This window comes from Sphaerodactylus townsendi, linkage group LG02 (assembly GCF_021028975.2).
Source record: "Sphaerodactylus townsendi isolate TG3544 linkage group LG02, MPM_Stown_v2.3, whole genome shotgun sequence".
Lineage (NCBI taxonomy): Eukaryota > Metazoa > Chordata > Lepidosauria > Squamata > Sphaerodactylidae > Sphaerodactylus > Sphaerodactylus townsendi.
In genome coordinates, this window is record NC_059426.1 from 53,205,373 (window position 1) to 53,227,847 (window position 22,475).

Here is a 22,475-nt window from a genome sequence, read left to right on the forward strand (position 1 = left end):
TGGCCTCGATTTGAGCGCCTCACCACCCTGCCTCAGCTGCCTGACTGGAATAGCCTGCTTGCCCCAGTTCTGCCTTACCCAAGCCAGGACTGTGTGTGTCAACCAGCCTCATGGACAGCGGGATTCGCACTCTGGACAGTTTCATTGTGGAATGGAAAGGGTTACCTTATACTAAAAAAAAGACACCACCAAATAACAATGTGAATTGAAAAGAGAAAGAGGGATTCCATTTGACCACCCCAAAAGGCTATGCTGCGGATCATTGGACCTGCATGGACATCTGTGTGGGTTGCAGACTGTAATGAGAAGGACAATTGCCATAGCAACGCATGGCCAGGCCCTGCTAGTTTTAAATAAAATCTTTTGTTGTGGAGCTGTAAGGCAACACGGGCTCTAGTGCTGATTTTGAGGGAGGTACTTAACGTCAGTAAGGAATAATTCATGAGGTAATAACTTCCTGGGCTTGGAATGTGTGAAAGGGGAATCCTTTCCTTCCCCCTGTTTGGTTGTGTTACACCTTTTCAAGTGGGGGTGGGGGGGTGGCAAGCAGGGGCATTGGGAGAGGAAGATGGGGTGGCAAGCAGGGGAAGGGTAGGAGTTGAAAACAGCATTGTTTTGTTTGCCTAAAGTTGGCGTGGATTGGAGGGATTTAAAGGGAGAGCTCCCCCCCATCCATCCGGAATGTAGGCAAACAATGCTGTTTAAAGGGGGCCCATGAGGCTCCCACCCTCCCAAATCCATTTGAATGCCTGAATTGTGATTTGGATCTGGCTTGGTTTCAGGCTGCTTGAATTTGGCCCAAATCCGAATAGCCAAGCCTACCTGACAGTGACTTTTGTCATAAGGATTAGGAAGCAAAATTTCTGCCAAGTATCAAGTCTCGGCAGTCCTTTTACTGTATTTTTAAAGAAAAACTGGAGGAAATATATGCAATACTTACTTTCCTATCAAACCATAATCTGGTTTTCCCCCCTTATCAACATAATATAAATACAGTTACATTCAGCACAAAAGAGTTTTGGTGTGGTCTGAAGATTGTTGTGCAGTTGGAAACACTTGTAAAAGACAGCAGAAGCCACCTGCACTTAGTCAAACTTGATGTATCCCCACTTGTGTTTCTGTTGTGCCAAGTTTTGTACAACCAATCTCTGAGCATTATGTGGGAAGAAAATGCTACGGATCTTGTGCATATGGAGTTGCACTAAATCCCTTTATGTTTATGCTTGTATGTTGCTGGATCCAAAACGATATAACTATGGTAGCAAATCAGTTGTATAGATTGTCTTATTTATGGAACTTAAAAGTATAAATGCCTAACTGGCTGTTGTAGATTTTCTGGCCATACAGCCCGGAAAACCCACAACAGCCAGTTCAATCAATCAGTCAATCAACAAACTTTTATTGGCATAGTGGGGAGGGAGAAAACGTGATGAAAAAGGTGATGTTTCTTTTGGAGCTGTATCCAGCTTAATTTCTCAGTGGGAATCAACCATAAACATGGTGCTCAGCTGGCCAATGCATAAGCTTTGGGAAGGTGTGTGTGAACAGAAAAGTCCCAAGTCATCCTGAGGGCTAGAGATGAATATGGCTACTCCTGCAATGCCTTATCAATTAACATGGAATACACCACCACCACCACCCCCCCAGCAAAAAACTTGTGCAGGCTTCAAATGAACTTCTGCCTTCAGAACTACTGCGATTTGTTATTGGCCTCCTCAGAGGGACAGAATCAATAAATAAAATAGTCCTGTCCTATAATTATTTGCTCATTTGTTTTAGTAGAAAAAATATCTTACACTGCCCTGTCAGGAACTGTGCTGGTAAATAATCCAGTTGATATTTTCCCTCTTACCAGATTCAGCTGTTTGAAGAAGTACAAAAGAATACAGATCAACTCAGCTCTTTTGGTACTTCTGTAGTTTTAGCCATTTAAGGATCAGAATGTCATGACCGTGTATCACCTTCAACACTAGTAAGAACTCCTAGCAGATACAAATTTAAGTCCTTTTAAAAAATAGCCCTTTGCATTGTTAGTCACAGATAGTATCCTGTGGCGTGAGTTGCACAGGCCATCAATATTCTGTATTAAAGTTCAAAATATATGGAATCTGAATGTAAAACTTTAAGGTAATTAAAGGGACAGGCGGCATTGATATTTCATTATGCCCTTGCATTTCTAAAATGTAAGTGTAATTACTTAATGTGATAATGTATAATGGAATAAACCTTGAAAATAGCGGAGGATTTGCTGGCTATTTTTAACACTAAAGCATCAACAGTTAAATGTAAGATGAGTGGATGGTGATTATCTTTAAAATGGAAAAGATTTAACTCATTTTTCTTTGTTCATGAATTCTTTTTCCTAGATCAGAGTGTTCCGTCATATCTTTCTTCTCAAAATTTTCTCAAGTTATAGATAGTTAAGAAAGTTTTATGTAGCAGGCTGAAATCTATCTTTGTTTCCCTATAAAGCATTATCTAGTGTAGCAACATAATTATCTATTTAAAAATACCTTATCTTGGAGATGGATGAAAAAGACCACTGCAGAAATTGTTAGTGCACTGACTTTTAAAACAATTGTACTACCATCCTTTGCAAGGTCTCACTTGGTGATTGCGTGAGAAATTCAACAACTATGTGTAATTTTATATTAACTTTTCGATTGTGGTTCTTTCTCTCTGAAACTTGCAACTGGTTTTGAAACTGATGCAACTAAACATATCTGTGAGTAGTGGTGGGGGAAGGTGTATTTATCTTGTTCAATGAACTTGGGCCTGTTTTGCTAGCAATATTCATTGGATACAATGATGTGAAAATGAAACCAGTTCATGGAACCAAGATTTCTCTCCCTTCCTCCTAGCCTCGAAGTGTTCTAGTCATCTTTCCTGCAATGGATTTGAAGAACCTTGCAAACAGTATACTTAAGAAGAAAGGAGAATATCTAGAAATGTACCCCTTTCTCTTTCATAAGATGTTTCTATGCTTGAGGAAGAGCTTGCACAAGATTGATTCAAGGGATGCCACTCATTTCACACACTCATGCTGCTACCCATGGTTTCTGAAAATTTCCTATCAGGATTAACATTTGGGATAAGAGAAAATGGAGAAGGATCCAAAATGTTATGTTCATGGTTCACTGGATCCAACCAATGGCATGATATTTGATACTTATTCTCTAATCCAGTGTTTCTCAATCTGTAGGTCGGGACCCCTCTGGAAGTCGAACGACCCTTTCACAGGGGTCGCCTAAGACTCTCTGCATCAGTGTTCTCCATCTGTAAAATGGATAAATGTTAGGGTTGGGGGTCACCACAGTATGAAGAACTGTATTAAAGGGTCGTGGCATTAGAACCACTGCTCTAACCTTATATTCTTTTGCTGTGCTTTGCAGAGTGATTTATCTTTATGGAAGTTTCTGACCAGGTAGGTATGGAGGGTTGCACTCACTTTTCTTCCAACTTCTGTGTGACTAAGCAGTAGCAGCGTTAAGAATACAGAAAGAATCCTGTTAGATCAGACTGAGCCTGCATCTGATCCAGCTTCCTGTTTCCAGCAGTGACTAGCTAAGTACTTCCATGAAGACCACATACAGAACAGGAAAGCAGCAGTCCTCTCTTTTTGTCTTTCTATCATTAAGTGATATCGATGATAGATATGAAGTGACAATGGCCTCTGTCCATGGAAGTTCCCTTTAGTTCTTTATGATGTTATGATCCATATCTTATTCCTTGTTACCCCTATTGAACTTTTAAAGGCCATGGTGCAGTCTAAAGGATGTGGAAGACAGGAATGAATGAGCAAGAAATACATCTTAAAATTTTCTCCCAGTATCAAAACTTAGGTCCTTAAGGATGTAAAACTATTTTTAAAATAGCATGTCTCTGAGTGGATGTGGAACATATTAAGGGAATAATCACTTCTGTGTTTGAGAAGACTTCCAGGTAAAAGAGTGTTAGAATGCTGGCAACTCTCTCTCAACAACAACAACAAACAACAACAACAACAACAACAACAACAACCCCCATCAAAACAGGAAAAAAGGAAGGAAGGCAATTAACCATGAACAGTGGATAGATCAGGAACCTGTCTGAGCGGGTACCCAAAGAATTTGGTTCTCATTATGCTGAAGGACTGTTAATTGATATAACGCAGCCCCGGGCTGCCCAGGGCTGCTACTGCGGCAGTGAATGGGAGAGCAAGAAAAGACTGGCTGCATAGCAGCAGGACTGCCAGGCCAGTGGTCACATGACTGGGGCCTGTTATGTGCCAGGGGAGCCTGGGCACACCTATATAAGGTGGCTGGCCCCAGCCTCTTTCAAGGCCATCAGAGTGAGCAGACCCACGCTCCCTCCCTGTGTTATGGGTTGGATTGGAGGTATTTATTGTTGATTGTTAATTTGTTTTTTGTCACAGCTTGGGCAGTTTTGGGCATAGGAGCATATCCTTTTTGGGGAGGCCGAGCTTGCGTGTCAGACCTTTCCATGCCTGGGGGCCTCAATAAGAGGTCTGGGGTGGGGTGGGGTGGGCTCATGGCGCAAGCCGTGGAGGCTCTGCAATCGAGCCCGCTACCCCTGGCAGGAAGGGGTGTCACGTAATGGGTATGCACCAGGGACGTAGGTATAGATTTTTTATGGGGCAGTTCGGGGGGGGGCGCACCCCAACCCGCCCCTAGGGCATGGCCACGCCTCCCCAAGCCCCGCCCCTGGCCTAGTGCTTATAAAAGCAGCTCTCCGAGGTCGGGGATGGCAGACTCCCCTGCCCTGTCCTCCCCTGCCCCTCCCCTCTGGGCAGAGGCATAGAGGGAAAATGGAGCCTGGTGCAAAATCTGAGTTTTGCACCACCACCACCACCCCCCGGGCAGCCGCTGTGATGCTGGAATCCACCCCCAAACAGCATCACTTTCAATGGTGTTTAAACTAGACAGCCCAAATTCTCTTCTTAAATCCACCTTAAAGGGAGAATCTGGGGTCCCTAGTTAAACAACATTGAAAGTGATGCTGTTTTGGGGTGGATTATCCCCCACCCTGAAACAGCATCACTTTCAATGTGGCGTAGTGGTTAAGAGCAGGTGCATTCTAATCTGGAGGAACCGGGTTTGATTCCCTGCTCTGCCACTTGAGCTGTGGAGGCTTATCTGGGGAATTCAGATTTGCCTGTGCACTCCCATACACGCCAGCTGGGTGACCTTGGGCTAGTCACAGCTTTTTGGAGCTCTCTCAGCCCCACCCACCTCACAGGGTGTTTGTTGTGAGGGAGCAAGGGCAAGGAGATTGTAAGCCCCTTTGAGTCTCCTACAGGAGAGAAAGGGGGGGGGGAATATAAATCCAAACTCTTCTTCTAAACTGAGGACCTCAGATTCTCCCTTTAAATCCATACCAAAGGGGGTGGATTTAAAAGGAGATTCTGGGGAAATTTGGGGGTTGCCTGCTGTCAGGGGTGCAATTGTTAAGACAGCAGCACCAAACTTTCAGGGTATCTTTAGGAGTCTCTCCTAATGATACCACCCAGGTTTGGTGAAGTTTGGTTCAGGGGGTCCAAAGTTATGGACCCTCAAAGGTGTAGCCCCATTTCCTATTAGCTCCTATTGGAAACAATGGGGGATGGGGGCATGCCCTTTGGGAGTCCATAGCTTTGGGCTCCCTAGACCAAACTTCACAAAACCTGGGTGGTATCAATACGAGACTCTCCTGATAGTACATCCCAGTTTTGGTGAAGTTTGGTTCAGGATGTCCAAAGTTATGGACCCTCAAAGATGTAGCCTTCATCTTCTATTAGCTCCCATTGAAAACAATGGAGGATGGGGCACTCCTTTTGGGAGTCCATAGCTTCGAACCCCCTGGACCAAACTTCACAAAACCTGGGTGGTATCAATAAGAGACTCTACTGATAATACACCCCAGGTTTGGTGAAGTTTGGTTCAGGGGGCCCAAAGCTATGGACCCTCAAAGGTGTAGCCCCCATCTTCTATTAGCTCCCATTGGAAACAATGGAGGATGGGGGCACCCCCTTTGGGAGTCCATAACTTTGGACCCCCTGAACCAAACCTCACCAAACCCAGGTAGTATCATTAGGGGAGTCCCTCAAACAATCCCTGAAAGTTTGGTGCTGCTTGCCCAAACAATGCGCCCCCTGCAGGCCAAAAACTGAAAAAGCACTAAAATGTTTTAAAAGCCCACAAACGGAGGGGCGGAGCTTCGCACATGAATGGGGGGGTTCAAACACGAGAACCCCCCCTTACCTACGTCCATGGTATGCACTCAGGTGGTACCAAGTAACTTTCTGTCTCATTCCCCAATAGGAATTGGGGACAGTGCCACGTTCAGCAGGCCTGCATCTCGAAGGTGGGTTCGGCACACTTGCTGCCTGAGGTCTGGGTTCAGAATGGGTGCTACCTGGAGGTAGGATGTGCCCCTTATGCTTGCCCAGCTTCTTATGTTGGTTTTAATAAACAGGCTGCGGCCAAAATTTATTCCAATGAAAACAGTGTCTGTGGTCTTTGGAAGCCACCCTCCACACATCAGCACACAATACATTTAAACAAACAGTAAAAATGTGCCTGGTATTTTGAGCATGAAGAGTTACGCGGGGGGGAATTAAAGGTGAGAGCTCCACATCTCAATGTAAGCTGTCCAACATAAAACGGAAATTTTTGAAACCTGCAGGAGAAGCAGCTTGAATTTTGCTGAACCCTTTTAGCACCCATCAAGATGATAGTGCAGATTTTGAGGTTTTGCTTGTCTTTCTCTACTGGAGAGTTGCCTGTTTTCCAGAAAGCTGTGTTGAACTTGTTCACACTGTCTTGGTTTTTTTCCCCTTAGTACTAATTAGAAGTAGTTCTGTTGATGTCAATAGTTGCTAGTGTTTGGTGAGCAGTGCTTCTGCTCACACAGCGTAGGAGAAGCAATAAAAGGAGAAAAATACTGCCTAAGAACATTTTGTCACAGGAATGCAAATAGCAGCAGGAAGGATCCCTTGGGTGCTCTTTGGCTATCAAAGCTTAGCTTATTGGTTTGCTCATCTCTTTTTGCTACTGCATCCATTAGACATATTATAATTTGAAAATTTTGACTTTGGCAGCATTGGTAAGGAAGCGCATAAGGCTTTGAAAGAAAGAGGCAAAGATGTGTGGCAAGGGAACAATACTGGGAATTAGAGTATTAACAGCAGAGTACTGAAAGATCTGAATAACGATCAAGTGCTTTGGGGAATAGTCCTTCTAATTAGATGGCTACAGTCATGATATTAGTGTCCTGCAGTTGCTGTTGATGCACTTTTACTGCAGGGCTTTCAGCAGCATAGGTTTTGGTGATACTGCCCCCTACACGCCTAGAAGTTTCTTAATCATTTTCTGTCTTCACGGAAACAAGCTCAATGTTTGATGTTTGCTGGCATCGTTAGGAGGCAGCGCAAGACCATCATTAAGGAATATTGCAATGCAAAATCTAGGCATTTGCCTATGACTTTTGTATTATTTTCAGTACATTTTTGGACTCCACTCTGTTTTTTACCTGCACCCCAAAGGCTGCATTGCTTGAAACCTTCTTCCTCCTCCTTTTGGAACACACAAGCAACTATTTGCACATTAGCTGGCAACACGCAAACTGCACCATTAAGAACTGAATTTAGTTAAGCAGCCGGTTGCAAAAGAGGATTATATACACTTCAAAGGAAGAAAAGCTGCACAATAGAAAGGAAAGGATAGAAGTGAACGATACGCCTCCAAGAGTGATTACCACAACATCCCTGCAGAGGAGCTCAGTCAGCACTTTGTGGAATCTCGTGGTATTGATTGGAATTGTTTCCCTGATATTTTATAATGATAAATTACGCACTTAAAAAGTCATTATCATTCTTGATCACCCTTGTTAGGCTTATACTGTAATCGGGTTAGATCAAACAAGACTGGGAGGTTAATCAGGGAAATTTATGCTTCCCAGGGATAGATAAATTATCATTATGTAGAAGCCCATCCAAAAACAAAGCCAACAAGTTATTGATTGTGCCGTACATCTCTGATTGCTCACCTGCTCCACACCCTCTCTTCTTGTATGAAGAAGGGTTTTATTTGACTGCTTCAAGGCATCTAATTGATGTGCCATTTTGGAGAAATTTGCACAGAACTTTTCTTTTGCAAACACATGAAACAAGACATAAAGATTCCTATAAAATTCTTATTAGCTTTCATAAAACTCAGTGCATATTTAGACCTACTAAAACTCATAGCCTCAAATTTCATTTGTTTCAAATAGCGAATGCTACAGTTTGTTAAAGATAAAATGATGTTTTTCTAGTTCAGGAGGAAAGTATTTAGATGTTATTTCTCAAGGGACACAGGCAAGAAGAAGTGTAATATCCTTCCTGAGTTATCAAGCACTGGAGGTTCACTATTAGGTTCCAATATATACTCGGGTGTGTAGTGCTTGTTCTTTTGATTGTAATTTCCCTGCATCCCTAAATGGACACTGATTTTTTATACAGGCTTACCATTAATTACCTTGGAATTGTCCTTCCTATACTGCATCTCCATACATCTGCTTTTTCAAAGTGTGCCCAGGCTATCTATATGCTCTGTTGCCTCCCACCCTACCGAGCAACTTTTTGGCCACTAGTGAAATAGGATGTTGCAGGACATGGACCACTGGTCTTATCCAGCAGGACTCTTATTTTCATAGTAACAGCATGGGGGGGGGGGAGATGCAATGGGCCCTAGCAAAGGGTGGGGGAAGGAGCATTTTCCCCTGCAGTAAGCTTTACTGGGAAGGTAGCAGCCCTCCGCTCTCCTGGTGCGACACTTCCCATATACCTGGTTCTGAGTCCATGGCTTGGGGGTGGGAGAGGTGTGGCTTGGGGTAGGTGGGAAGGTTAGGACTTGGGACAGGGTGGAAAGGAGTGACTTTGGGTGGGGGGATGGTGGAAAGGTGATGCTTGGGATAGGGAATGGTGGAAAGGTGAGGTTTGAAGTAGAAAGATGAGGCTTGGGGTGGGGAGGATTAGAAGATGTGCTTGGGGTGGGGAGAAGGTTGAAAAAGGAGTATTGGGATGAGGGGGTGGAATGTGGGGGCCTGGGTGGGGGATAACTGGAATGGGAAGACTTGAGGCAGGGGGAGTGTTGAAGGTGTGGCTTGGAGTGGAGGGAGAGTTGTAAGCTGAGTACTGGGGTGAGGGAGTGTGGAATGGGGATGCTTGGGTAGGGGGGTGCAGGGGGACTTTGCTGACACAGAAAAGCAGGACGCACCCAGGCACTGCTGATCCACAAGCAGGGATGGCCTCTTGGGATGTGGGGGGGGGGGAGGCAGGAAGGCTTTGCTGAGCTGGCAGAGCATCAGGCCCCAGGCACCGTTGCTCTGCTGACAGGGACTTGGAGCAGGGGAAGTTTGGAGGGCTTTTCCAGGTTGAGAAGCAGCAGTCAACAAAGTGTCGCTGCTGTGCTGGCCAGAATAGGTTGTTGGGGGTGGGGGGAACAGTTGGGGGAAAGTGGGTGAGGGGAGGAGATGGAATGTCACCTACCAGTGGGCAAGTAGGACTCACTTTGTGACACCACAGACACTTCATGAGTCCTGCATGCCAGTAAGTGACATGACATTCCATCGCTTATCCATTTATTAGTTAGAATGTCTCTGCTCTACTATTGTTTTTGGGCTTAAGAAGAAGAAGAAGAAGAAGAAGAAGAAGAAGAAGAAGAAGAAGAAGAAGAAGAGAAGAGTTTGGATTTATATCCCCCCTTTCTCTCCCATAGGAGACTCAAAGGGGCTCACAATCTCCTTGCCCTTCCCCCCTCACAACAAACACCCTGTGAGGTGGGTGGGGCTGAGAGATCTCAGAAGAACTGTGACTAGCCCAAGGTCACCCAGCTGGCATGTGTGAATTCCCCAGATAAGCCTCCACAGCTCAGGCGGCAGAGCTGGGAATCAAACCCGGTTCCTCCAGATTAGATACATGAGCTCTTAACCTCCTACGCCACTGCTGCTCCTCTTAGGTCCTTCTCTTGCTAGGACTCATGCTTCAGCATCTCTGTATGGTTGATGTGTCTGGAATTCCAGTGATAACATGCTGGATTTTGTGTGTAGGTTAGGTTTTTAGCATTTTAGTATTTTAGCATTAAGTTAAACAGAGACACAAATGTAGACTGAATGATGAAACACTAAACTATGGTAGGTTTTTATTCTTGGATTATCAGTATCTGTAGTCCAAGGACTACTAGATCATCATTCATACGTACAATTTTTTGCTAATAGGTAGCTTTTAATGGATAATAGCACTGAGGTCAAATTTATGAGCTATAAATGTGGCCAGTATTGCCACTCAGTTCATTCATACACCTTCAAAATGCTGGGCTGAGCTGTCTGACTTTCACACTCGATTTGGAAATGCGCTGGGTACAATAACTTTCTCCCACTAGGAAGCAGCCAAAGAATGTCTGATAAACAATTCTACCTGATTTACACAAAAAATTCCAAATTAAAATTATACTTTGAAATACATTTCTACCCTTCCAGGTATTATCCTGTTCCTACTGCATTTTCATTTTGCCTATGTAATGAAGAGGAGGAGGAGAAGAACTTGGATTTATACTCTGCCTCTCTCTCCTGTAAGGAGACTCAAGGCAGCTTCTCTCCTTTGCCTTCCTCTCCCCACAACAAACACCTTGTGAGGTAGGTGGGATTGAGAGTGTTCTGAAAAAACTGTGAATAATCCATGGTCACCCAGCAGGCATCATGTTCATCAGAGAAGCGTCCCCCGATCATGTGGAGTAGTGGGGAATCAAACCTGGTTCTCCCGATTAGAGTCCACTGCTCTTAACCACTACACCACACTGGACATAAGTTGATGGTGGCTTGATGGCACTTTGCACACACAATGCTATTTACTGCATTATTTATAATGTACCTCAGGCATTTTGTGGTTTGCACTGTATTGATTGTTCATTGGATGTCTGATATTGTAGAAATAGACGTACTAGAATCCATTAATAGTTCCACCTAATTCATTTTCATGTCTTCACTGCAGTCCCACATGGAATTGGATTTATACTCCACCTTTCTTTCCTGTAAGGAGACTCAAGGCAGCTTGCAAACTCCTTTCCCTTCCTCTCCACAAGATGTGTGGGACTGCACAGGTGCAAGCCAGCCACATAGAACTGACCAGTAGGCTTCCGGAAGCTTCAGAGCACCTGGAACAGTCTCCTGCCTCTTCTCTGGAGCCAAGAGCAGGCTGCCTGTTCAAATGGCCATGTGAAAGGAGGTAGGAACATCACTCCTCTCTCACTTCTCTCTTTGCCACCATGAAGAGAAGACCTGCTTTAGCTGAGTGCTTCAGTTTACCTCAGGATCTTATGTTCTCATTGATGATACTGAAAAAGTGTTCCAATTCTGGAACAAAGATGGCTTAGAACAATGAGCATCATGAATGTCTCTTCGTGAGACTCATGTGTCCAAGACATGCTCATCTTGCTGCCTTTCCATTCCAAAGGCCAGACATAATTGGGCTTTGAGGCTTAAGACCACTTTGTTGGAAAAGTCTCTTACTTTTGTGGATACTTGCTCTAGTATGTCTTCAAGGAGGACTTGTACACCTTTGGCCTTATGGTGCTGTCTGGGCAATCTTCTGACTCAGCTTCAATGGCTACATGGATTGCTTTGGAGCCCCCTTTAAAATATGGAAAGAAACAATCTTTTTATGACACTATCTCTTTTCAGAATTCAAAAAGTGCCCACAAATTCAACAGGGAGATTCCTGAAACACACTATGCAAGACTTCTCCATTCATTTGCATAGAGACTTCACAGCATCTGTGGATTCATTGAAGACTGAGTTACACTGTGATTTTAGTGATATTATTGAATGAGTGCAGTTTAACGGCCTAGAATATAGAATAGATTAGACGCAGAGACAACCAATGATCCAAGGCTACCCAGTGACTTCGTGGCCGCTTGGAGACATTAGTTTCAATCCAACAAAGGTTTTCTGTTAATGGAGTACAACTTTCCCCTTTCTCCTCCCACTACTTCTTGAAATACCCCCTGAAATTTTGCTCTGGAAGAAAGGAGAACATTGAGAAACACTATGGGGAAGAGTCAAAAGTGTGGGAGGGGATCAATGAAATTTGCCTCCTTTCCCTCTGTGAGTATCTTCTGTAGGATCCAAGCTATTGGTAAAGGTCACTGTGTTGCAGAGATGTAATGAGTTAATTTTTATGGCACAGAGAAATACAGCCAGTGTGAGTGGAATTGCACTAGCAAAAGACAACTGCCCTGCCTCCTCCACTGTCACTGCAGCATTCTGTCCCTCCTCCCAAACTGTGTTCTTGTGTTTCAGTGCACCCAAAGGAACAGGGTAGGGAGCAAATGAAAAGTCTGCAGCAGGAGGAAGGAGTCAGCAAAAAATCTCCTATCCTTTGAAGATGGAAGAGCTATTCTACCAAAGGAGTTTCTGCTGTGCCAGTGGAGTGATACTTTAGATTTCAAACCTCCTAAATTACTTCATATGACTATTAAACTAAATCCAAAAAAATCGTCAAAATAATAAGTTTTGAATGCCTCACACAGAGAGATCAAAGGCTGAATGGACACCTGAAACAAACAAAATGCTGACATTTCCATTTGTGAATGAATGCTGTCATTTCGTGAAGGGGACATGTATTTTCATGAAAGTAAACCTATCAAACAATGCAGACCTTTATACATCAAACTAGAGTTGATGCCCAGCATGGATTTGGGACTGAATATGCTTAATGAGTATAGGTAATCTAGAACCATATAACTGAAGAGATGAAGGAGCTGCACAGGCCATCTAGTCCAACCCTGTGCTTAATGCAACCAACCTAAAGAATCCCTGACAAGTGTTATTCCAGCTACCAGAAGACTGCCTGTGAGTGGGAGCTCATCACTTCCTAGACAGCAGATTCACTACTGAACTACTCTTATTAGGAAAAAAATCCTAATATCTTTCCACCCATAATTTAAACTAATTATTGACAATCCTATATTCTACTGCCAACAGAGGAAAGTCTTATCCCCTGCCTTCCTCTAGTGACAGTTCTTCAAATACTTAATGAGATAAACCATGTCCCGCCTCAACCTCCTCTTCTCTGGACTGAATAGTCCTAAATTCCTCAGCCTTCTGTGTTGGGATTGGTCTCCAGAACCTATTTGATTCACTTAATTAAAGGGCAGCACAGCATAAATAATGTATCAAACAAACCATCCTTTCATTCTTTATTTGTGTATCACTGTGTGAAGCCAATGTTCAGACTTCAGCATATGTTGTGTTCTGTGCACCCTGAGGTGGGTGGCACAGGCTGCCTTGGTCTCACAAGATCTCAGAAGCTAATCAGGGTTGGACTTGGTTAGTATTTGGATAGGAGACCATTAAGAAAGTCCAGTGTTGCTATACAGAAGCAGGCAATGGCAAAACATTTCCAATTATAACTTTTCTTGAAAACCCTACATGGTTGCCATGAATTGACTGCACTTTCCACTATCAGTGTTCAGAGTTCTTGGTCATTCCAACACTGTAGTTCTTAGTCATCATCCTTATGCATTTCAGTCCACAGCAGGAACTTTGGGAGGTGTCCGCATGAAAGGTAGCCATCTTGTTGAGGTACCCAGCAGAGAAGTGGTAGATGTTGCAAGCATCTGATTATGAAGCTATCAATGTAGATATAGACTCAAAGAATCATAGAGTTGGAATAGACCAGAAGGGCCATTCAGTCCAACCCCTTGTCCCACCCCATGCAGGAACACATAATCAAAGCACTCCTGATACACTCCAGCTTGTCGGTATCTTTCCTGAATTGTGGTATTCAGAACTAGACACATTATTCCAGGCAAGGTTGGACCAATGCAGAATAGAGTGGTACAATTTACTTCTTGAGCTAGATACTATACTCCTTCTGATGCAGCCTAGAATCACATTGGCTTTCTTAGCTGTCACATCACACTGTTGGCTCATGTCAGCTTGTGGTCTACTAAGGCTGCCAGATCATTTTCACATGTACTGTTGTCAAGCCAGGTATCACCCATCTTATACCTGTGCATTTCATTTTTTTCTGCCTGTGTGTAATACCTTACATTTCTCCCTGTTGAAATTCATTGTTTTAGTTTTGACTTAACTATCTGTCCAGGTAATTTTGAATTCTGACCCTGTCCTCTGGGGTATTAGCTACCTCTTCTAATTTGGTGTCTTCTGCAAATTTGATTACTATGCCTTCTATTCCACCATCCAAGTCATTGATTAAAATATTGAATAGTACTGAGCCCAGAACAGAACCCTGTGGAATCCCACTTGTCATTTCCCTCCAGGATGAGCCATTGGTGGGCAACTTTTGCGTTTGGTCAGTCAGCCAATTACAAATTCACATAACAATAGCATTGTCTAGCCCACATTTTACTGGATGGTTTCAAGAATAGCAAGCTACATCCATAGTGTTCTTTTCATCTACCAAGCTTGTCACTCCATAAAAAAAGAGCTAAGATCAGTCTGACATGATTTTTTTTGAGAAACCCATGTTGACCTTTAATGATCACAGCATTCCCTTCTAAGTGATTGTGGACTGCCCCTAAGCCAAATTAACTGAGAAGGACAACCAAAGGTGTAACTTGGGTATCACACTTGGGTAACTTAACTGTCCACAAATAGGGGCAAAGGTTGTTTCCTTTATAAGTGAATTAAGAAGAGGCTGTTCATGAAGGGTTTTAGAAAACTTGCATTTTTTATGATTGGAGTTAATTTTTCACTGGCCATCTACGGGGATTAAGTTAATGTAAAAAGTACTGAAATAATCTTGATTTGAAAGAGGGGAGGATATTCATGCAAAATATATGTATTTATTAACTTTAATTATATCCCACCTTTCTCCTCAGCGGTGATCCAGTGTGAGTCACATCATTCTCCTCCATTTCATCCACATAACAACCCTGTGAAGGAGGACAGATTGAAAATGCGTGACTGGCTTTATGATCACCTAGCAAGCTTTCATGACAGAGTGGGGATTCCAGATGCTAGGTCTCCCAGATGCTAGTCTGATACTCAGCACTCCAACACACAGAATCTGAAGTGTGTGTTTTTGTAGAAGTGTAATAATACCCACTGCTAGTTTCATTCCAAAGAAAAGAGAGTGGCTCTTTAAGCAACCGAGCTGCAGCAAATACTGATGAGGTTTGTTGGTATTCTGTTCTTTTCAAAGGAACGGAGAATCGAGATAACTGGCTGCGCTGTGGAGCTGTCACATTCTCAGTGCTGGAGAGGTGTAGTGCAAGTAAATGGAAGCATCGGTTGAGCTCTCTCTCTCTCTGCACGGTTAAAAACAATGGATCAAATGAATACTCGTCTTTAAGGCTTATATAGACTCACAAAAATCTGAGAGCCTCTCAATCTGTATAGCAATACTCCTGCAAGAGAAGCAATAGCAGAAGTTCGAGCAGAAAAGACGGATTTCTAAAGGTTGCTCTAACCTAACTCCTTGTGGGATTGTGCGCTATCCAGGGTGCTGAAACATGAACCAAACTGCAACTGTGTCCCATCACGTCAAGTGTCAGCCTTCCAAGTCAATCAAGGTATGGACACTTCATTATTACTAAAGGTGGACAGAAAAGGTTATATGGTTTAATTATGTGATGTCTTTGCTGGGCTTCCCAGAGTCCCATTAGATTGTTTTGGAGCACAAAATTAGTTTTGAATGCTTGTGTTTAGATTTTTTGAAATAGTATTTGCATTATCTTTCCCTGTGGTCACTCTAGGGTAAGAGGGTCAATTGGCTTTCTTAAAATATTGGATGGAATTATGATTAGTATGTTTGGTAAGGTTGGCAGTAGTTTATGTCGGGACAGAAAAATGAAATAGTTAAAGCAGCACTCCAGCACAGAGCTTGGAACCTGTTTGATTATTTCCTTTGATTTCATGTGTCTGCGTACAATGTTAAATGCCCAAGCACTGGGCAGTTAGATTCTTGTCAATCAGTTGAACCTACAGGTCAGATCAATTGCATGCATAGGTATGTGAGCCAAGCTGAAATGAAATGGAGCACAGTTGGCTTGCTGGTGGCTTGTTAATTGAAAATGTTTTAGGTTGCTGGGGTAGCAAGAGGTGCAGTGGAAAGCTGAAGTTTTATTGATGGCCCTGTCATTTTGTAGACAGTCTTGACTGGTCGGGATTGATCAGTAAACAATATGAAATAAGCTCTCTCATCATTCTGAGTTCACCTTACTCTGCATTTAAGCCACCTGAAAAGGTATTGGATGTGTGACAAATGATAGACATTTTGGATATTGCTGTGGGGTGGGGGCAGTGGTAATCATGTACTGGTTTTATATTTCTCCTTTACAGAAAGGTAAATGTGTGTTAGTTGGAAATGATTTTTACCTGAGGTTCAGCTGTTTGGTCTTAGAACGAAGGCTCATGTAAAAAACCCAACATCAGACATCTGTACAATGATTTTCCCCATGGAATCCCTCTACTGCAAGCGTTTTATGTATTTTAATACAAGTGATGAAAGTTTCCTAAATACACATCACAAAGGAATTGTCTGTGTAATGCCTAGTCTGCAAAATTCTGACAGGGACTGCAACCCAGCAAAGAAGACTGCAACCCAGCACTAACTCACCCAGGAATCTTTCCTGTTGAATACAGTAGAACTTACTTGCAAGTAAATGTATAGTGGATTGGGCTGCAGCCATAGTTCAAAATCTAGATGCTTCCCCTGTTCTAAGAAATAGTTAAAATCTGCTTTCTTTAAGGAAATGAAATGAATGGGCTCCATGCTGTGACAGAAAGAGAAAAAAACAATTTCTAAAAGTAATTAAGCTTCATACAGCTAGTAGCTCTGAGCAAGATATAGAAAGTATGACTTAACATTCTTTCATGTATAAACAGGTTATGTTTCAGTTTGATATACCACAGGAATGCATGAAGTATGTGTTCCTGGCAGATAGACTTGAAGGATCTGTGGTTATAATGATTGTCTACTTGAATTTAATGATATCTCCAATGCCTGAATGATCACTTATATTCTGTTTGTACATGAAAAGAAGCAAATGATCTGCATTTGGCCCTTTTCAGATCATTTTTTACTATTAAATCAACTTCAACTGCTCTCAGGAGTCTGCAGTCTTAACTCTGCAAGGACTAAGCAAAAGATGTGCAATGCAGAGGATACCTATATCATATCTACTATAGCTGGGACTAATTGCTTCCTGACAGCACCACTTGTTAAATGTATTTGATTACATGCCTAAAATCTTATTATAATGATACTAAAAACTGGTTAATATTCTGCAGATTGAGAAGGTGGCAGATTCTGAATGGCATTTGGACACAAACGCTTTAGTGTTCTGCCATCATCTTAATAACAGTACCCCAGCTAAACAGTTTGATTTTCTATTTTTTTCCTATTATGTCAGGTGTAGTAAGTGCTTTGAAAACATTTCAAGATACTGCAGTGCTAAGCAAATGGCTGTAGCAGCATGACAGAAGTATGAAGTTAGGATACAGTCTGCTTCCATTGTTGAGTGGCTTGTTGAGTGGCATGTTATTTCAGTAGTGGTAATTTCACTAGAAAAATGGAGGGGAAAAATGCTGCTCAAAGTTCAGTAATCAATTTGAACATACTGTGACAAAGGCAAAAAATTCTGCAAGAAACAGCAAGTGGGTTTGGGAATGCCAAGTGAGATGGCAAGAAGGAACAGAAATGTATGGATAAACAGTAAATTCTCCGGCTAATGATCGCCTTCTGGGATCCCCTCCTGGTGTCTTCTCCTGGGAGATGCAAATTGCATATTTCCTCATGTTGCTCTAGGTCTCGTGTTTAAAGGGTAGAATACCACTGAGAAAATTATGGCTATAATATAGAGTATTGCAGTACAGTGGAAGCACCGTGGGTTGGATCAAAAGGGCTATCAGCAAAGCTCTGCTCATGGAACAAATCTTCCCTGCTCCCATTGCAACTTCAGAGCAAAAGGTCTTCATAGAAGACTATGACCCTCCACGTATTTATTTTATTGTTTGTTTTAGAGGCTGCATAGGAGAGTCAGAAGGAGGTGTTTTTACATTTGGGTTTATTTAAGTGTTATGGTTTTATTGTCCAAGATCTTGATCTAAGAACAGGAGGGTTGAAAGAAAGCAGTGGCTTCTATGGGCCAAGGGACCACTATGGGCTAGTTATTGTGAGAAAGTTGTCAGGCCCTGTTCATACACTTTTGGGGATGGGTGTTTACCACAAGGTAGGAATTAAGTCTATGTGACTTCAGTGGGAGATGGTCGGCCTTTCCTCACTCTCTTCGATCCCCCCTATGCCACGTGCTGCTCTCAGTGCGCGGCATCCCAGGCGCGTGCCCGGGCGTTCCCCACGGGGTCATCTGAGCGGGGTCATCAAAACGCGCCATTAAGAAGAGCGGCAGGGATGCTGCACGCTGAGGGGGCGCGATAGCGGCAGCATCGGGGTGGCGGCGCTGTCGCCGCCCCTGTCGTGGGAGTGCTGGGGGACCCTGCGCTACTCTCCTCAAGTAGCGCGGGGCTTAAGTTAAGTGGGGAAAGGCCCGGTGGACATCTTGGATTTTTTTTGTTTCCATTGCATATATTTTATATTGCTCAGTCACCTTTATTCTTTAGTAATTTTTTTTAAAAAAATTAAATTCTGTTAGTCTATCACAAGCCAAAAGCTCCAAACTGTGAAGATGTTTCTATAATCTATTCCTTTGTGAGAGGCAATCACTTGGTTGTGGAGGTATGCTTTCTGTATAGGAGATCCTAGGCTCAGACTTGTACCATCCTCAAGATTTCCCATAGAAGAGATTGGAAGGAGATTCTTCCTCAGAACCAGAACAGCTATCTCCAGTTAAGGTAAGTAGGTAGTATTTCAAATGTGATCACTGGTTCATATCTAAACATGACAGCTTCCTGTACACACATACACACACACAACTAAATTCAGCAGTAAAGTCCACGGCTCTGCAAATGCAAAGTAAAAATCAGTTTTTAAAAGGATTTTCTACCCTGTTCATGTGTGTATCGTAATGCCAGGATTCTGAGATCTTATTGTCAAAAAAGGAGTGGAGAAGATTCGTAAATTTTTTAGTTCTCTTTAGATAAAACCGCCATCTCCTAATAAAACACTCTCTTAACTCTGATTCACTTTACAGCTTTTTCTGAGATGCTTGCAAGTCTTTCCACCAAGCAGCTCCATGAATAATGATTTTTCACTTAGATCTGCAACAACAACAAAAAATCTTTTTAGGGCTAGGTTAGGAATGCTAAATGCTTACCTTATTTCTCTTTCATTACCACCTTGACTTCAGAAGCTACCCCTTGGGCAAAGAACTTGTTTTCATTCTTTACACTGTTGGCTCACCTTGTAACGCTGCAAGTAAATTAGTTCCTGTGGCAGAATTTTACCACTATACTGTACTTTTATGCTTTACTGATCGCAAAAAGAAAACTTTGTGTCACAAAGGAGAGAGTTGCTAAATCTGTGCTTGCCTTGTTAAAAAAAATAAATTGAACAATTTGGTCTCGCTAAATTCAACAGCCATAAATCTCTTGATACCACATATGTGCAAACATCCAAGAAGGTATGGATACCGCATAGCAGAATCATTTCCCTCTTGCTTTTCACTGTTCAATTGGCTTGTTCATTTTATGATTTTGTGTCATATTATGTGTGATTTGGAGTCTCGGACTCTTTCATATGGAACATGTGTTGATGGTTCTTGGGGAAATGACCCAGTGCTTGACATGAAAAAAAAGTGCAGCCCTTTAATAAGTGAAAGTTTAAGGAGAGGGTACTTGTTTTTAGAATGGCTGAAGGGCTTCAGATTCTGTTAGTCTAAACATGGTGGATTATGCATGGGCCCTGGGAGTGGCGGGGTGCCGGTGAACATGACACCGGCACTGGCCTGAGGCCGTTTGCACACTAGTGTACCGGCGCACTAGTGTGCTGGTGGCCCCAAAGCTGCTGTGGCCTATGGTAGGACCTCCACATGGAGACATGCTGCTTTAAAAAATGTACCTCCTCCTCCCTGCATAGCTCTGTTGGGATGAGGGAACATGCCCCTGTGGCTCTGGCAATGGCCTGGAGGTCAGGGGGCATGTCCTCTCATCCTGACGGAGCTATGGAGGGAGGAGGAGGTAATTTTTTTTAAAAAAACTGAGCCTTCTACCCGGTGCCATTTGCTTTCCTAATGACTTGCTAGTTAAATGCCATTGTGGTGGGAAAATGCCATTGCGGCTCTGCTCCAGTAGGGGCAGCCATGCGAAGTCCTCCCCCACAACAGCATTTTTAGCGGCCACAGAATGCTCTTTATGGCCATGCGGAATCCGCCCATGTGAGGAATTCTAGCCTATGTTGATCTTGGCCATCCCACCAGATTATCAAAATGTGTTCACCTTCTTTGTAGTTCTACCCATAGAACTGTTGATAGGGACATTGCTTTGCTATAGCAATAGACCTGGAATTTAGACGCTGCCATTTAGATGACCTCTATTGTTTCCGGTTCTTTTGAGAAGATATGCTACAGATGTGTAGCTGGTGGGTTTCTGGAAATAATGCTTCCTTAGCAGTAGTACAAACTTGAACTTTTTTTATGGTAGCAGAGAAAAAAAATGGTTTGGATTCTGTGGTGGAAGAAAAAAAAAGTCTGAATTGCAAGAAGGGTAGTAGTTTTCTATCCTTCCAGCCTGGCTCAGTGTATTTCCCTTGTGACCAGAATTGAAAGGATTGGGCAGAAATATTCCATAAGGTCTAAATACTCAAATGCAGTGAAGAAATGCGCATTTCTATATCATACCTCTTCAAAATTGACAGACATTTGGAATTTAATAGGATGAAAAATAGGATTTCAATAGATGTTGAGCTTGGGAGCCCTATGTGGCTGTTTGATATGCCAGTGGAGGTTCTTCTGAGCACCATTCCCACATGTGGCACATGCCCTTTGTTTTAGGAAAGTGGGCAAAGCCCTTGCCCAGTAGGGACTGTGGTTAGCTCCCACTTTGAAACAGCTACTGTTGAAGGAATGGAACAAGCTGGAAGGAATCTGGCCGTTTTGATTGATGGTAATAGTGAATATAGCCCTCCATTTCCCCACCCCCAACAAGTGAGTAGCGTTAGTCTGGTTCATGGATGAAAGCTGTTTCATGAATACAAATTTCAGATATCTGAACCTGGACTTTATTTTCATGAAAGCTAAACATTTCCAAGATTAATATTTCGTACATGAAATTGGAAACACATCTTGCATGCTGTGGACACTGGACTTTTGTTTTAGTTACTATGATTTGAAAGATGTGTACCTTTGTTTTGGAGTCTTATTGTTTCTGTTGCATAGCAGTATATAACAAGTCTCTGGGTGGTACAGTAAAATCTTATTTAAAGAATTAGACAGAGGTCCCAAACACCCAGTGAGCATTCAAGATGCTGCATTTTATTTCTCTGACATGGTACCTTTTTGCAGTGAATTATATCTACCGTGTTTCTCTGAATATGACAGTGTCTTATATTAATTTTTGCTCCCCAAGATGCGCTATGTCTTATTTTCAGGCGATGTCTTATTTTTCCACTCCACAGCTGCATGCTCTGGTGTTCTGTTCGACGGGCATGCTTCCAAACAAAAACTTTGCTACGTCTTACTTTCGGGGGATGTTTTATATTTTGCACTTCAGCAAAACCTCTACTACGTCTTATTCTCAGGGGATGCCTTATTTTAGGAGAAACAGGGTATGTAGAATGAAGACTGTATATGGGTGTATCTCTGTGTGCATTTCTCACAACTCCATGATTCTGTTTTCCATTCAAAATTTTGCTCAGGCAAATCTGTCAATATGTGCAGGTTACTAAAGATGTACACCTTTAAAACGCAAGCTGTCCAGACCATTACTGAAATAAGGTACACTGCTTCAGTTTCCAAGAGATAACCATGTACCACACTATGAATGTCACACATCACTAATAAGAACTAATGAATTCTGAGGGGAAGACTGCCTGATTCATTAGCACTCTAATATTTTATTGTAGACTTACTCTTTTGCCCCACAGTAACACAATTCTCTATTAAATCTTTCTCCCTTGACCAACTGGGTTTTTCTCCTACTATTCAGTGACACTGCCCTGTAAGTGTTCTTAAATATTGCATATTCTACCATTGATCATAAAAGGGTCTTCAGATTGCAGAATTTTTTTTGTATTATGAAAGAAATTCCACAATATTGTGAAGTGTCCAGCAACACATGTTAAGAAAAGGCAAAAAAGAGGAGAAAACAAAAATTCCACATTCTTGGACTTCATTCATCTGTATCCATCAGCTGTAACTATTGGGATTGGATCCAGACTAAATTGGCAATTTCCAGCAATTCCTTTTTTTTTTGCTGTACCCTCATTTCTCAGGGTCCCCTGTCTTTCAGGAGCAGCATTTCATAGAGCAAAATGGGCTGCAGTGGAAGGAAGGTAGCAGGGAAATTGCATTCTGTCTTTGGAAAACGTACTCTAGATA

General features: G+C 42.6%; 1 protein-coding gene across 1 annotated transcript in view; it reads left to right on the forward strand.

Annotated features, from left to right (window-relative positions):
* Window positions 1-15,246: 15,246 nt before the first annotated feature.
* The window catches only part of DPP10 (dipeptidyl peptidase like 10), a 709,371-nt gene continuing 702,142 nt past the window's right edge, over window positions 15,247-22,475 (forward strand). Inside the window, exon 1 of the mRNA XM_048483325.1 lies at window positions 15,247-15,554. Coding sequence (XP_048339282.1) covers window positions 15,495-15,554 — 60 coding nt within the window. The 5' untranslated portion in view covers window positions 15,247-15,494. The remainder of the gene's footprint in view (window positions 15,555-22,475) is intronic.